A 17,598-nucleotide genomic window follows, 5' to 3' on the forward strand; every position below is an offset into this window, starting at 1 on the left:
ACTGCATTAATTAAAAGTAATTGATTTGAGCTATTTTGAGGAAGTATAAAGAACACAGTGTTCGTTAATTTTAAATATAGAAACAATGTCTTACTTAGAAAGAGCTCGTAAGGAAGAGTTGCAAAATCTCGCAGCTGAACTGGGAGTTCATGTGAGTGCAGATTTGAAAATAGTCAATTTAAAACAAAACAAAACAAAACAAAAAAAACTGTTGAAAGTAGAGATTATGATGAAGTACCGGGTGGCCATAATTAAACTGACAGTGCTCACAGTGTTCTGTAGCACGATCTATTTGCGAGAATGATGCCACATTTTGTAAGAAGACGGACTTGTTTAAACAAGACGGAAGACGAAGGATTCCGCGAAAAAACAAATTAGTTCCAAAAGTCACCGCTAGGGGAATATTTGGCGCTGTATAATAGAAAATAGAGTGTTAACAAAATTCCTTTTATTATGCACATTTTCTGATTTAGTTCAAGTGAAATATGGCAACACTTTTAAAAAAGCGTAAAATCTACATAAACACCGATAAAGTCTCGTGATCTGCAATATCACGTACGCTGAGCAGAAGAAGTTCTTTATTCAAATTTCACGTTACATCCATTCGCACAGTGCCAGTTGCTTGGGTTTTAAAAGGCAATGTGTTACATTTCGAATCAATCGGATTGAAAGTTTATGTGCAATGTCTCCTTCTTTAGTTGAGTGTGCGTTACTGGTCAAATTCTTTTACCCCAACCAGTGCAGTGCGTCAGCCGCTCTTCATGCTTTTAGAACGCACAAAAAAATGCATAAAGGTAACGGTCCTGTGTCAGTTAATGGGCTAAAAGCAATGGTTGCGACGTTTGAGAAAACAGGTTCTCTGAAGGTTCAGTCAGGCAGAGGACGAAAACCTGTTGCCACAGGATACAATTGAAGCAGTTGCTATGGCGATTGTCGACAGAGGACCAGACAATATTGCTGCCACCTCTAGTGCTCATGGAGTAGCTCGGAATATGGATATTCCTTACAGTACGGTATGGAAAATCTTACAAAAGATTATCAACTTCTATCCATACAAGATCAACCGTGTACAGAAGTTACTGTAACCCGACCTTGATAACCGATTGATTTTTGCTCTTACCTTTCTTGCCAGAATGGAGGTGGATGATGCTTGGCCGTGGGAAATCTTATGGGGAGACGAGGCCCACTTTTACCTCAATGGAACCCAGAACTGCCGAATTTGGGATGACAAATCGCCACATGCAGTCACAGCAATTCCCTTACATTCACCAAAGGTAACTGTTTGGTGTGGGTTCACAGCGGAATATATCGTAGGTCCATTCTTCTATGAGAACATTACCCCGACAGGACTGAAAACCTGTTCTGTTACCTTAGAGAACTATTCCCACATGTTGAACAGCTTTGTCATTCTGGCACTTCAGGAAAGACAATGCCTGGGGAAATCATTTTCATGCAAGATGGAGCCCCTCCACACTTTGCTGTACGGGTGCAACAGATGCTACAACAGAAAGAGTCATTAGCCGCTACTCGGACTGTACAGGAGATTCCTGCAGACATGTTACTTTCTGCTGTTGTGTATACTGTGCACAGAATGCAATATGTGGTCCACAACAACGGCAGCCACATTGAACCTCATTTGAATGCAAAATAAAAGGTAAAGGGGACTTTTTGAACTAATTTGTTTTTTCGCGTAATCCTTCGTCCCCCGTCTTGTTTAATCTTTCTACAAAATGTGGCGTCATTCTTGCAAATAGATGGCACTACAGAACATTGTGAGCACTGTCAGTTTAATTATGGCCACCCGGTACTTGTCAAAGGAGTCTTAGACACAATAATAGAAGAACGGAAAGAAAGGGAGGAAAGAGAAGAACGTAGAAGACAGGAAAAAGCAGAAGAGCGGAGAAGGAAAGAACAGTATGAATCTAAGAGATTAAGACTTGAAGCAGAGACAAAGTCTCAAAATACTGGACAGATCCGGCCAAAAAAGGAGCTGCATCACCTTATGCAGAAATTCGATGACAAGAAAGGAGATATCAGTCTATATTTGCTATTGTTTGAAAGGCAAGCAGAATGGGCTCAAATAGATAAAGAAGAATTTGTATCTTATTTACTAGGACTTCTTCCTTAGAAGTAACCCAGTTACTATTAACTAGAGAACCCTCCGATAAAGCTAAAGACTATGAACACGTGAAGAATTTATTGTTAAGACGGTTTAAACTAAGCTCGAAAAAGTTTAGGCAGAAATTTATGAAACATCAAAAGAGTACCGAATCCGCATGAGTGGATTTTAAGAATGAAATAGAAAATTATTGCAAAGAATAGTTGACTGGTCTAGGAGTTCAGACTTTTGATCAGGTGCTAGATTTGATGGTTATTGACCAACTTAAACGTTGAGTTTCACCTGAAATTCGAGATAATTTTCTTGATGAGTGGGTAGAAATGATTTCATCTAAAAAATTAGCTGAAAAACTTGATGCCTGTGAAAACGTTTGCGGAAACTTTCAAAAACGCCTGTAGTGGATCGGCAGAAAGAAAGACACAATGCACTAACTCAAGGTAAATTGAATTCAGTTAATAAAAATAAAATTGAAAAAAAAATGTCCTCGGGATTTAATTCGCAAAGCTGGTTTCATAGACTTAGAAGTCCACGTCCAGATGATACGCCACAATTTATCAGTGTGAATCCTGTCAACATTTAAGGCCCCAATGTCCAAAACTTAAGAATAATACTGAATCTCCTGCTAATCTTAACAGAATTAGTGCAAAACCAGAGCATCAATTTCTGTTACCTTGTACTAGTATGGGTTACGTAAAAGTAAAATTCCTATATTAAGGGATTCAGGTGCTAGTATTTGCTATAGTTTGTCGCAAATACATCACACCGGAAATACTGACAGGTGAAAATGTGTTGGTGCAACAATCATTAGATTTGAATCCAACCTGTTTACCATTGGCTGATATTGAACTAAATTGCGATCTTGGGCGTGTAATAACTAAGGCTGCGATTATTAGAAATGAACTCAACAAAGGAAGGTATTTATTAGGCAATCGAACTTTTGCTCTGTTGAATATACAAAGAAAGGAACCTGATAGTCATCCTCGCCAGGTTAATGCCATCTCTACTACAGCTGAAAGGAAAAGAAAAATAGCTGAAGAGAAGATCTTGGAACTGATGAAGGAAGAAAATAAAGCATCCAGAGATGTCTTTGAAGAAGAAGTTAAATCACTGGAATTAAACGTGGAAGATGTTCACGAAAATTTGAAAAACTGTAAAGAAATTAATATTGAGAATCATTTTGCAATGCAGTGTTGTTATCATCTTTTGGCTTTCTATTTAATATCAAAGCCGCTACTAATAGACGAAGAAAACAATTGTCGAAAGCAAATGACAATTGAATATTATCCGAAAGGCACAGATGAACTGGAGTTTGCTTCAAATTGTTAAAGAAGTATTGCAGCATATAAAGTTCCTTCAGAATTATATGCTTTCTCTGTACTTAAGTGCATCTGGCCTGAAATTGGAGAGGGCCTGAAGTGACCATGCATAAGAACACAGTATTGACTATGTTTACACTACTGTATTTCAGTTGATTTTATTTGAATCACAAAACTTAATTTTTTTCTTTAGGTCTCTTTAAATTTTGAATGCCGAATGAGCAGATAGAGGGACACAACTGTATCATTGGGTTGTGTCTAAAATAATATTTACTAGAAAAACTCCTGGTATTTTGCATTAAAATCCAATAATCATCATCTGCTCGGAATGCAAGTTCAGTTGAAGGGTTTCCTGTAACCTAATACTGCATATAAAGTTCCTCAAGTATTATATGCATTCTCCATCATATATGACATATAACGATGCATTATATGCATATATCCTTGCAGTAAGACCAAAGAGCATCTGGGATGGGGAATAGCCGGTGGTCTTGTGCATAGCACTGCAATAAGCCAGTAAAAGCAGTTACTTTGTTAAAAATAACTTCACAATAAAAAGTCTTATTTCTTTCTTTTCTCTTAGTGCTACAATTTCTATACATACTTTTCATTAATGTAAATAAGTCATAACACATGATTGTTTAAAATGTAAGCTTTTTTAAACCCTCTGAGTTTTGTGACGGGCTTTATCCGATCATGAGATTTTTTGTCACTTGGTCTATATTAGCTCATAATTTAAGATATTTTTCTTTCTTAGTTTCTTTAATAATGTAAATATCATCTTAAAAATGAAAGTTTATGAAGATAGTAAAGCAAGTAATTATACAAATTTAGCTAATAAATGCTGTTTAAATATAGGTTTTTCTTGACAGATACAAAAGCGTGCCACTCAGAGGGTTATTTTAATGTAATCTTTTATGGGTTTATATATATATGTATACATACACACATATTAATATAGATATATTTGGTCTATATAGCTGAAGAAAAAGAATTTGCTTTCTAAATATGATGAAGAAATAGAAGGGGAGAAAAAGAAGGCTTTCAAAATTGGTAAGTCATTGAAGTTCTTTCAGGAGTTTGCATTGAAAGATATTTATAGAAGCAGAAAATTGAGTAATATGCCTTTTTTGCTCTTGGGAGAGTAGAGTTTCCAATCTGTAATTATAACTATGTATTGTTCAACTTGAAACTAAAGTAGGCTCGCTAACTTTTTGAGTTAATCAAAAATGTATTAACAGTGAAGTTTGAAACCTGAAAGTTATAATTGATACTGCAGAACTGCCAACCATGTTAGTAAAACCAGATTCTCTTTGGGTCTTGATTCCTTGGGAAAAATTTAAAATCTTTTAGTTGTTAATTTATGTACATAAGTAAAAGTAATAATTGATACTGCAGAACTGCCACCCATGCTAATAAAACCAGATTCCCTTTGGGTCTTAATCCCTTATAAAAGTTTTAAATCTTTTAGTTGTTAATTTATATACATAAGTATCAAACAAAAAGAATATTCATCAGTAAATGAAATGGAAAGAAAATTTTGATACTTAAGAAAATCTGAAGTAATAACACTATTATCTTGCAACAAAGCTTAAGACTGTGCAAGTTCCATTTTTCTTAAATGATTTTCAGTGTAGTTTTTCTGATTAAATTTTATTTTTTCTGATTAGTCCTATTAATGTTTTGTTTAAATATGCTAAATCTCTTTCCCCCCCTTGAATTCTAATAAAAATGTACATTTAATTTGTATTATATTAATACTTATAACTAAAAGTTTTTCATCAAAAGTCTGTTGACTTCTTAAAAAAAAACTTTTTTAACATTTCAGAATTTAGCAGGTGGTGTAACATTACTGAGGTGGTTGTTTGACAATTATATATTATTTAATAGAATAGATATAACTAGCCTTTTCAAATATAAATAAAGCTGTCATTCATGACATAATTTTATCACAGTTAATTGGGGAGGAAATCCATTGTTTCATACATTGCATTGAAAAGTGAACGAATTTCATTTCTGATTTTGTTTATTACTTCAGAGTTGCCAGCTCTCCCGATTTAGGCGGGAGACTCCCGACTTTCGACCGATCTCCCGCCAACCCGATTTACAATATATTTCTCCCGACTTTTTCTTATTCTTAAAATTTCTCACGATTTTTATGGAACTTGGCTTAATACTTTGTTATATGAAAAAAAGTGATTTTGGACGTCTGAAAGCAATTGAATTTTCTCTAGATTATATCTAAAACAAAACCTTACGAATCAGATAACTTATGCTTTGTGAGTGAGAGCATTATACGTATCCCAGAAACGTCATTCTCCAGTTCTCCAATGGGCATCGAACTCCACTGCGTGTCAGCTGGCATATATTAGCCAATGAGGACAAGGCAAGCTGTTATTTGGATGTTCTTTAGTTATTTCGTTCAATTTGTGCTGAGTTGTGAGTGCACGTGCCTTCGGGAAATAGTTTTAGAAATTATCATCTTTTGTTATGTCTGCGAGAATGAAATACTCGTGTACGTTTCAAAAATCGTACACAGTTGACTTTCCTTCCATTATTTCCTCAAGGAAATGTAATAAATTTGCGATGTGCACCGCCTGTCGTAGTGATTTTTCGAATTCGCAATGTGGAAGGATGGATGTTCTCAAACGTGTGCAAACACAAGGATAACATGAGTTGTTTTTTAAAAAACGAAAAATTAAATTTTTCTTCGGAAACAAAGGACCAAAAAGTTATTAATGCAGAATGTCTGTTCTCTGCCTTTTTACTGGAGCACAACCTGCCACTGAATGCATCGGATCACGCTGCAGCTTTATTTAGAAAAATGTTTCCCGATAGTGAAATTACTAAGAAATACTCAAGTGCAAGAACCAAAACAGGTGCAATTGTTAAAGAAATGAGTTTGAAAAATAAATCTTCAGTTATTGATTGCACAAAACAGCTCCGTTCTGCCTCTCTACGGATAGAAGCAATAATACCGATTCAAAACTGTATCCAATTGTTGTTTCTTTTTTTAATCCAGATTCTTAAGAAATTGAGTGCAGTTTACTTTCTGTCCCCATTTTAGAAGGACATTTGACAGGCTTTAATTTACCACAGCTAATTATTAAACTTTAAAAGAAAATGCAGGCCCTCTGGATAATTGCTTAGCACTTGGTGCCGATAATGCACCAGTATTGGTAGGCTTGAAGACTGGTGTTGCAGGCATCTTAAGAAAGGAAAATTCAGATTTGCAGATTATGAGGTGCACCTGTCACCTCTTAAATTTAGCAGCTGAAAAAGGGGCAGCTTCTTTACCAATAAATGTGGATGAACACATTGTTGATATTTATTATTATTTTGAAAGGAGTTCTAAAAGGAAGGAAAAATTGAAACAGTTCCAACAGCTGCATAACAGCAGTTTACAATTAGAAAACTTGAATGAAGTTATAAAATCAGCTAGGATTGACACCCAGTGGAGTTTAATTGGAAAACTGAAAGGTGCTGATGGAATTTTAAAATATAGCCAACTGTCTAGAATTGTGTTGGCCATCTTGACAGTTCCCCATAGTAGTACAGAGTGTGAGAGGATTTTCAATGTTGTTGCGTAAACGAGGACTAAATTTAGATCTAATATTAGTGATGACACATTAGAAAAACTTTTCTTAGCGAAAGCAGGCCTACGTGTCAATTGCAGTGAACAAAATTAGTTCTTTAAGAAAGAAACTTCCTAATTTTCTAAACTAAAATTCCCTCCTTTTTTTTTTTATTTCCATAAACGATGCAAGTAATAAAAATGTTTTTTTATGTGTAAGGTATTTTTGTGTTGCTTGCATTTAAGAATTAGTTACTATTAAAGTTAATTCATTATTAAAAACCATATTTTTATCATTTAAAAAGTCTTTTTAACATTGTGAAAAATCTCCTGATTTTTGAGTGTCATAGGTTGGCAAGTATGTTACTTAGATGGAATGCATTGTAAGTAAATGAAATTCGTTTGTAAATGAAAGTTATTGAGGAGAACAACTCAGTCATAACAGTAATTCTTTGTGGAATATATATAAGTCATATGTAATTGGCAAATTTTTGTGTTTTTATATGATGCCATAATTAATATAGGTTTAACAAACAGACAGTATGCGGATAGACTGGAATTTTCTTAAAAAATTAATTTATTAAATTTTTGGTTACCTGAATATGGCTGATGAAATGTAATAGATAAGAACAATTACCTGCTGTAAGTCTGTGCTCATATGTTCTGAGCAGAGCTTCCAGTAAAATCGAAGGGTCTAACAAAATATTAGAAATTAACGAAATGTGGATTGAGTACTGATTGTTTATTAATAAAAGAGCATATATTCCTTCAGAATTCCATAGGAACAATTGGTGCAACTTTGGCAGGATATTTACCTGCTTCAATAGTTCAATGATAGCCAACTTTCACGTCTGGATTGGATAATACTTAAGTACCATCATATTTTTATCTGGCATTTTATTACATTTAAGAATAGTTTTGTAGTGACACTATATAAGAAATAACTGACTAAAAGTGGTAGATCTCATACTTCATGATTATCGGATGTTGTTAAAGAGGAAAATACAACTTTATATTTGATATAATGAGTATGAAACAGTTAACATGCCTCAATTCATTATTGAAAATTGTAAACTCTATTCAACTCTATAGTAATAAACTTTAATGTATAATTTACAGTTGTCAGAATTTCTTATTTCTAGTAGTACATTAATGGAGAAATTATTTTGTTTTAAAAGTAAATATATATGTAATAAATTTATTCATAACTGTTTTCAGGTACGGTTAATAGTACACCATATATTAGCAAAGAACAGGAATTGGAACTAATAAGGATGAAATTAAAGCAACAACATGAGGTACAATTTCTATTTTAGTTATATTTTTATCCTTGTTTCATTGCACAGTAAAATCTTGCTGAACTAAAATCCGGCTTAACGAAAACAGTTAAAAAAATTAAGTCTGCGCTCCAAAACTGGTTATTTCCTATAATTTGAAATCAATTATTTTTACTGTTTTATTTTAATTAGTTAATAGTTGTTTTATAATGAAAACAAATTACCTTCATTGTACTCTGTGCAAAAATAATAAACTTGAAATCTTTGTTTTAGGAGATGATAATTTATAAATTGAGTTTTTGTATCCCTTAATCCTGTGGTCTTGGACTCGGATTGCATGTGGGCTGAATCCATGATTTGAAAGTAGCTGATGGGCCAAAATTTTTTAAGTTTCACTTTCTAAATATTTATCAAAGCATACATAAATGCCATTAATAGTATCATAAAGGAAGAAAATTCAAATCTGAAATCTAAAATTTGGTACCTGCAACACATTTTTATTTACAACACTTTATAATTCAAACATATTGACTACTAAATATTAATATTTCAGACTAGTATTTCAAATAATTCTGGTATTCACTCACACACATACACATATATAAATTAATAATTAAATAACTAAATTTAAAATAAGCAAATTAAGAAAACTTTCCAAGTGGAAGTAAATAATAACAATGTAATCTCTTCCTCTTATTTTATTTAATTTGTGTTTAACTTATAAATTAAAATATATGTGTTTATATGTAATGTTGCGATACGTGATGTTTTCACCTTTGAATTCAGTTTTTCGCATGCATACATGCATGTAATGGAGTGAACTGACGTAGGTTTTCATGTCACGCTTGAGGAGTTATGATGTAATGTATGTTCTTTTTGTTGGCTTTAAAAATTTTGAAAGAAAAAGATGTTCAGTTTTGATATTTGTTATAACGTTTTTGTAAAACCTGTGTGCAGATTAAATACAATAGAAAAAGCTGAACCTGAACTCTTGGTGTTTTACGCTGTATAAACAGTTTCCTCAAACACTTAAGCCGGAATTAAACAACTGATATATCCCAATGATTCAGGTAAACACTGTTTTACTTACCTTGTATCTGAATACTTTCACCACAGAGAAAGTATGCTAATATTGCTTTGGGACACAATATTACATCCCTTCTGGAAAATGAGTTGTTTTGAAGCGAAATCTTGTATATTATATTTATTACTAGAATTACAATTTAAGTGTTATGGATCAGTTAAAAAGGTTAAGAAAACCTCTTAAAAGCCCATTTACGTGCATAGCTAATGGATTTGATGTTGATGGGGAAAATAAAAGTATTGAAGAGATTGGAATTTCATTTGCCCAGAAGAAAAAGGAAGCGAACTTAATCTTAAGGAAAAGAAATTACAAGATTTTCTTCTAAAAAATGAAAATTGTTCTCAAGCAGATTTTAATAAGTTTGTATGAAGAGCGATTTGTCAGATTAAGAACAAAAGTGCACAAAGTTTTAAAAAATGTTAAAAATGAAAATGATTCTCAAATGATTCATTGAAACGGAAGTTTAAGCTTCCTAAAATAGAATTTAAGTGGTTTGGCGGTGATATCAAAAGAATTGTTGTCATTTTGGGCATAATTTGAGCAGAAACATAATGATCATGAAATCGTTAATGAGAGTAAATATCAGTATTTATTACAAATGACTTTGAAGGGTTCAAGGGCACGAGAACTTGTTGAATCATTTCCGGCCAGAGCTGATAGTTATGAAAGCGTAATACAATGTTTAAAGGCAAGATTTGGCCGAACTGACATGTTAATTGAAGTGTATTTTAGAGAAGTTCTTTCGTTAATGATGAATAACGCAATCCATAAAGGTCCTAAAATGCCTCTTTTTAAATTGTACGATAAGATTGAAACTTATTTGAGGTCTTGAAATATGTTAGGTGTTTCCAGCGCAAATTATTCTTCAATTTTATATCCGTTGATTGAATCTCATCTGCCTGTCGACACATTGAGAGTTTAGGAAAGCAATTTGCACTCTATATCCCAAACATCTAAAGAAGTAACCATTGATAAGTTAAATAATCTAATGAAATTTTTATGTCACGAGATTGAAAGCGAAGAGAAAGTGCTTCTAGCAGGTACCGGATTTAACCGTAAAACCAAAATCTTAAGCAAAACTATTTCACCTGTGTCAGCATGACAGGAAAGATTTACTCCGACAGCTGCAGAGTTGTGTAACCTTTTGGAAATTAAAAGAGAAACTTGTGTATTTTGTAACAAGGCACTTAAGTAGCCAGTGTAGGTATGCTGATAATTCGCTTTATGAAGAGAAAGAGCAAACATTATTAAAAAAAGGGTGAATGTTTTAGATGAGTGGCTATAAGAAAACGAATTTCTCGTTTTTGTAAAATGAAAGTACCACCTTGTGAGATTTGCGGTAAGGGTCATTCATTTTAAATGAATCTGTACTTAAAAATGTAATCTCGAAAATTTGAACCAATCACTGAAGCTGATAACATAACATTAGTCGCGCTTCCTTCTTATGAAAAGAAGGAAAAGAGCTTAGACAATGTTGCCCATTGCTCTTCCGCCATTTGATCATTTAAATCAAAGGTTTTAAATGGTAACTCCCTTGAAAGGTAAATAATAAATAAATAGATAAGATCCCCAACTGACACCAAATATATAGTATCAGCAAAAGATCCCATCTCTAAAATCAGGGTGTCGGTTAAATCGTTAAAAACCTCCCAACTGGATGAAGAGCCGACTGAATCCCTCCCAACCCACCAAACGCAAACTCTTGACCAAACAAGGGTGCAATGGTGAGTCTAAAATAAAAATTAAATAAATAAGTAAAAATAAATAAATTAATTAATTAAATAAGGAGGGCAGAGGTACTTTCTTAAGCTAAATGGCGAGGTGGTGTATAAAGATTTGATATCTATTTCCAAATTATATTCTAAAATACAGCTATGAGAGGGATATCCCTGCATAGTTTCTTTTACAAAAAAAAAAAAAAATAATAACTTACAAGGCGTCTCAATGCTTGTTACTTGTGGTTTCAAATTCACCATACCTGTAGATGTTTAGTATACATCAGAAACCCTATTAATGCCAGAGAGCCCTTTGTATAGAAGGGCTTGATCAAAGCTAATATAGGAAAACCCAAGGAATTTGTTTCTAGGGACAAAAAACACTGGACATTGTCCCAGGAAGTGAAAAGTTGTTTTCTCTTATTCTCCACAAGTTGGGCAGAGAGGAGATTCGACAAGACCACATTTTTGGAGATGCTTGGCCAGATAAGCATGTCTGGTAACAATCTGAATTACCTGGAGTAAGTTTAGTTCTACTGAGGTGTATGAGTTTACCTGATAAGTTAAGTGTACTACTGAGCACCAATTTAGAATGAGCACAGTCTGGTAGTTTAGACCATATATCATCATGTTTTTTCTTTATCTAGCTTCTTACTTCTTTTTTAACAGTATGATATGAAACTGGGTAAAATGGTTCTGGGTCAGGCATGGGTAGTTGCGAAGCATCTTTAGCTACTCTATCAGCTAGTTCATTTCCAACAAAATCACAATGACCTGGGGCCCAGACTAAACTAATGGTGTTATGGGCCTGAGCCAGAGAATTGAGATTCCTTTTTGGTATATAAGTTGAGAATACTTTATCTGGAACTATTATTTTAGTAATTGCATCTTTGGGCATATAGATTATAGGGAACTCATTGCCCAAGTCCAGGCATATGTCAATGTGGCTTTTCACAAGGCTTTTATGTCCGAAACTTGTCCTTTGGTACTATGTGCCATTTTTATTCAACATATACATGGCTTTAATTGCTTCTCCGCTCAAAAATAATTTCAAGGGTGGAATTTGCAATAAAAATTCTAATGCAGCAGTAGGGGTACTGTTTAAAGCCCCACTAATGCATAGGCAAGCAAGTCTTTGCACCTTTTGTAAAATGTTTAAATATGTGCTTTTGTTAATAGCATTGATCCAGACCACACATCTGTAAGAAAGCATTGGCCGGACTATGGCAATATAAATCCATAGAGTCGATTTTGGGTTAAGGCCCCATTGTTTACCAATGATTCGCCTGCAAAGCTTGTACATTTGTGGCTGTTTGTGCCGTTTCTTTTATATGGGTGATCCATGTGAGTTTACTGTCCAGGTAACATCCTAGGTATTTAACGCATTCCTTATGTCTGATAATCTGGTTACCCAGATATAAATCTGCTAATTTCCATTACCCTTTCAACATGAAAACTATGACCTCTGATTTTTCAGCAGAGAAAGTTAGGCCATGTGTTTCACCCCAGTGCGATACTTTATTCAAGATTTGCTGAGCTTGATTGTGTAGGGTTTCAATATCGAAACCCTGTAGTAACACAATAAGGTCATCTGCATAAGCCTGTGACATGCCAGGTTCCTCCCGTAGAAGTACTAAGAGTGAGTTGAATACCAGGTTCCACAGGAACGGAGAAAGAATACCACCCTGTGGACGCCCTTTAGTAATATCTCTCTTTACTTCACAGTCAGGGAGACTAACGCAGATATTCCTGTTTTTAATCATAAAGATGACCCATCTAGTTATCATAGGGTGAATATGACTTCCAACAAGCGCCTTATGTATTTTCTCAAAACCGATGTTATCAAAGGCTCCTACAATATCCAGTAGAATCCCAATGGCAAAGTGTTCGTCTATAATTGTTTTCTGTATTCTCCACACCAGTTGGTGTAAGGCCGACACAGTGGAGAAGCCAGGCCTAAAACCGTGTTAGTCTAAGCCAAAAGTATGTTTCAGATTATTATCTGACTGAAGGTTCCAGAAAATCAATTGCTCCAACAGCTTCAGCTGGAAGGATGTTAGCGTATGGTTTCTCATATATATATTTTCCTGGTTTGGGAAGAAACACACCTCGTGAAGTATTCCGCACCTTAGGAACATATCCTAAAACCAAACTGGATTCGAATATGTCCACGAAAATGTGGCCAAAAATATCCCAGCCTTTCTGAAGCAGAATTGGGTAAATGCCATCGTTATTAGCAAAATCCAAATCTAATGGATTATGAAGTAGTTCCAATGGATTTTCCTGGGGGTCAGAGGTGACACTTGTATCCCCCAGATAAAAATTCAACATGGTCGAAAGTGTATCCAAAGGGTTTATAGTATAACTGCCATCTGGCGCATAACCGATGAGAGTTGAGACTCATGAGATCTCTTAAGAATCTTATGTACTGTGGCAGTCTCATGGTAGGACAGAATATCTGTGTAGAAGGATCTCCATGAGTTGTATTTAGTTTTCCTGATTTCACTTTTAAATTTCCTTTGTAGAATTTTGAAGTTAGACCAATTAACTTCAGATTTATTTCTGACTGCTTTCCTGTGAGCTCTCCGAACCTCTAGGCAGAGGCTTTCAAGCTCCTTGGTCCACCAGACTCTCTTGCTAGAAGAATACTTCCTTCGTTTGAGAGGGCATGATAAAATTCAATAATGATTATTTGACAGGTTGTTTGCTTGAGTATCAAGCTCCTCGACTGAACAATTATTGTCTAAAAGAACTCACCTTCTATCAACGATTGTCTGAGGGAGTCCTTATAAAGGTCCCAATTTGTGTTTTTAACGTTTCTGAAATATTCAGCTGGAATTTCATCTCTAATACAAAATTATCTCAATTTACATCAGAGGACTTGGTGGCGATGGTCTGAAAGTTGTCACTTACATGCCAATTCTCAATAAGGTTATAACTATCAGAAGAAGTTAGTGTGAGGTCAATGACTTCTTCTCTTCTTCTGTTGACAAAGGTGGGGCGATTTTCCCTGTTTACCCAAGTTAGGTTGGTATTCATTATAAGTTCCATGAGTTTTTCTCCTCTAGGATTGGTATCAGAACTGCCCCATGATAGGTGGTGAGCATTAACATCACCACCAATAACCATAGGAATATTGATTATTTCAAGAAACTCACAAGATCTATAAATTCTTGCGGAATGTTAAGGTCATAAGCCATGTAAACCTAGCAAAAACAAATGTTTCCTCTCAGCGAACTGTTTATGTCCTTAGTTAAAATAGCAGTTAAGTCCTCTGATGTAAATTGAGATAATTTCATAGCCTTTATATTTTTAGAAATGTAAATGCTAGTTCTAGATCTTTTATTAGGTCTCTCTGACCAAAAGAAGTGTGCGTTCATGGGCCTACCAAGGATTTTACCCTTGTACACCAAGGTTCTTGAATTAAGGTAACAAAAGTGCCTTGCTTACCTAATTGAGCAGCTAAATTGTATGAAGCTGCTCTGCTGTGTTGCAGGTTTAGCTGACTAACCATAACCATTAAAACAGGTTAAATAAGAGATAAGAACTTACTTTGAAGGATTTTAGGAGAGACTTAGTCAAAAGCCGCATCCGTAACCCACGACTTTAAAGGAAGTCGTGACAGGAGAAAACTATTCAGAGGTCTTCCCCAGAGCCTCCAAAGAAAATTCTGGTTCCGACTCCTTTTCGGTCTCCCCTTCTTCCATCAACTGTTTCCTCGGAGGATCCTTGGGCAGAGGAATTGATTTCTCCTGTGTCTTGGTTCCTTCAGCTGTACAGAGCCACGAGCACCACAAAAAAGTTTGAAATTCTGGGCCTCCAGGTAATCCATGAGCTCAGGTTCCACTCCCAGCACCAGAGTGTTACCTCCGTCTCCAGGTATGACTGCCTTGATGGCGATCTTCTTAACATTCAGGCCCTTGTTACAGGCATGAAGGAGACTGAAGCTGATAGTAAGGACTCAGCTCTATCCAACAAAACAGCTACTTGTAAAGTTCTTTTGAAAACACTTAATATTCGTCTTAGGAATAAAAATGTAACAAAATACATAAGGGTACTAATTGACTCAGAAAGGAGTAAATCATACTTATCAAATTTTGTAATAACAGATATGAATGTATTGGGGAAGAAATTTTGACATATAGTTTATTCCACGGTATAGAAACTACAGAAACATGTAAGAGATATTTGATTTGTCTTAGTGACTTTTCGGATAACTATCGATGTAATTTCGAGGTGTTAAATCAAGAAAAAATTTGTTCTGCAATCCTGAAAATACCATGTGGGAAATTTATCTTTGAAATTAAGAAATGCAAAATTCTCCTGTCTGATTTGAATGATAAAGGAGATCTGTTGTATCAATTCTCTCCTGATGAGATTCATGGACTGGAGAGAATGGAAGTCGACAAGAGCTTGATATAGCAGCTGAAAAACATTTTAACAGAAGTGTGAAATTAGATGTTGATGGAAAGTACATTGTAAGCCTCCCGTGGATACAAGGCCATCCTTCTTTCCTCACTTGCAGAAATGTTGGCTGAACGAAGGCTAAAGGGCTGCATTGATTCATTGAAGAGGGATGGAAACTTAAAAGCATACAAAGAAGTGGCTTCAAGAAGCTTAAAAGGCTTATTGAAGAAGTTAAAAACTCCAGTAATGAAGAAAGTGAACACTACCAGCATCACAGGCTGTAGTGAAAAAAGATTGCACTAAAAGAGTGTGGCCTGTTTTTGATGGATCGGCCAGAGAAAAGACCTCACCTTCTATCAACGATTGTCTGGAAAAGGACCCCAACACCGTTGAACCATTCCAGCCATCATGGAACAATTTAGATTAAAGAAAATAGGTGTTGTTGCAGATGTTCGTAGAGCCTTCCTACAAATTGGACTGAATGAGAGTGATAGACCATATCTAAAGTTTTTATGGTCGGTAGGTGGTGATTCTGCCAAGCCTAAAGTTTACCAGCATAGACGGGTTATGTTCAGACTTTCTTGTTCCCCTTGTCTTTTGGAAGCAACCATTCAATTTCATTTACAGAATGCTCATCACCAAATTGAAAAACAGCCACTAAGCTGTTGAAATCCTTTTACGTGGATAACTGTGTTACCAGTGTGGAAAATCCCGAAGAATTTTAAAAAAATTATTAAGGAATCCAAACTGGTTCTTAGTATTGCCAAATGTGAACTCCGAGGGTGAGAGCACCGTTATTATAATCAAGAATCTGAAGACCCTTCGCCAAAAAATGAAAAGAATATTCCAGTTCTAGGACATAAGTGGAATTTAAAGAATGATGCTTTGATGGTAGATTTACGAGGAAATGTTGAAGACTACACAGCTGTGACCAAGAGAAAAATCCTGTCACCCATACATAAAATCTTTGACCCCCTTGGCTTCACCTGTCCTGTTAATTTGGGACCAAAAATTTTCCTACAAGAGTGCTGGAAATTGAAAATATCATGGTATACTGAACATCCTACCACCATTGCAAAAAAGTTTGAGAAGTGGAGAGAAGAACTTTCTAAGCTGAAAGAAATAGAAATTCCTTGATGTCTTATTCCCAGTTGTGAAGTACCAAGAAGTCTAAAATTGCATGTGCTCTGTGATGCAAATAAGATAGCTTATGCTACCTGTGTTTTCTTACTAAGTAAGACGGAAACTTCAATGTTATTTCAACTTGTTCAGGCACGATGTAGAGTTGCACCAATGCTTTCCTGGAACATTGGAGTTGGATTAGCTCAGAGTGTGACTAATGCCCTTAAAATGGAAAATGTGCTGAAGTTGTCCTGGGCTGACTCAGCAAACGCTTTGTATTGGATCAAGGGAAATGAAAATTGGGCTCCCTTTCTTTTTAACTGTGTGCAAGAAATTCATTCTATGACAAATCCCTTGTCCCCCTTGTCTTTAAACCTTTGTTTTAAAAAGTTTCCAGCATAGACGGGTTATGTTTGGACTTTCTTCTTCCCCTTGTCTTTTGGGAGCAACCATTCAATTTCATTTACAGAATGCTCCTCACCAAGTTGAAAAACAGCCATCAAGCTGTTGGAATCCTTTTACGTGGATAACTGTGTTACCAGTGTGGAAAATCCCAAAGAGTTTAAAAAGCTAATGGTGCTCTCACCATCGAAGTTCAAATTTGGCAGTACTAAGAACCAGTTTGGATACCTTAATAAAATTTTTTAATTCCCCTTCTTGGCTGGCATCACGTTCCAAGGTCCATTAAATCCAGTAGATCTTCTATCACTTGGGTGAGATGCCAAAGCATTACAAAAATTTCGTTGGTGGGAAGGACCATCATGGCTGAAAAAACCAATAGAAGAAATGGCAAAATTCTAGTATGGTTCCTGATTTCGATATAATAAATTTAGAAAAAAGAAAAATCATTGCTAGCAAAGTTAATCATGAAGAGAAATCCCAGGAAAAGTATTATCACTGTTTTCTCTTTGTACAACCAACTTCTTAGAGTCACTGTGTAGATGTATCAGTTTTTTACCAATTGTAAGGTTGAAAAGTCTAATC

General features: G+C 35.1%; 1 protein-coding gene across 1 annotated transcript in view; it reads left to right on the plus strand.

The window, feature by feature from the left end:
- Nucleotides 1-17,598, plus strand: part of LOC118202097 (U4/U6.U5 tri-snRNP-associated protein 1) — a 102,632-nt gene that overhangs the window by 36,366 nt on the left and 48,668 nt on the right. The window contains exons 9-10 of the mRNA XM_035374251.2: nucleotides 4,416-4,488; nucleotides 8,228-8,307. Of these exons, the coding sequence (XP_035230142.2) occupies nucleotides 4,416-4,488; nucleotides 8,228-8,307 (153 nt within the window). The remainder of the gene's footprint in view (nucleotides 1-4,415; nucleotides 4,489-8,227; nucleotides 8,308-17,598) is intronic.

This window comes from Stegodyphus dumicola, chromosome 4 (assembly GCF_044657685.1).
Source record: "Stegodyphus dumicola isolate Sdum_Otavi_A_Nest chromosome 4, ASM4465768v1".
NCBI classification, from domain to species: Eukaryota; Metazoa; Arthropoda; class Arachnida; order Araneae; family Eresidae; genus Stegodyphus; species Stegodyphus dumicola.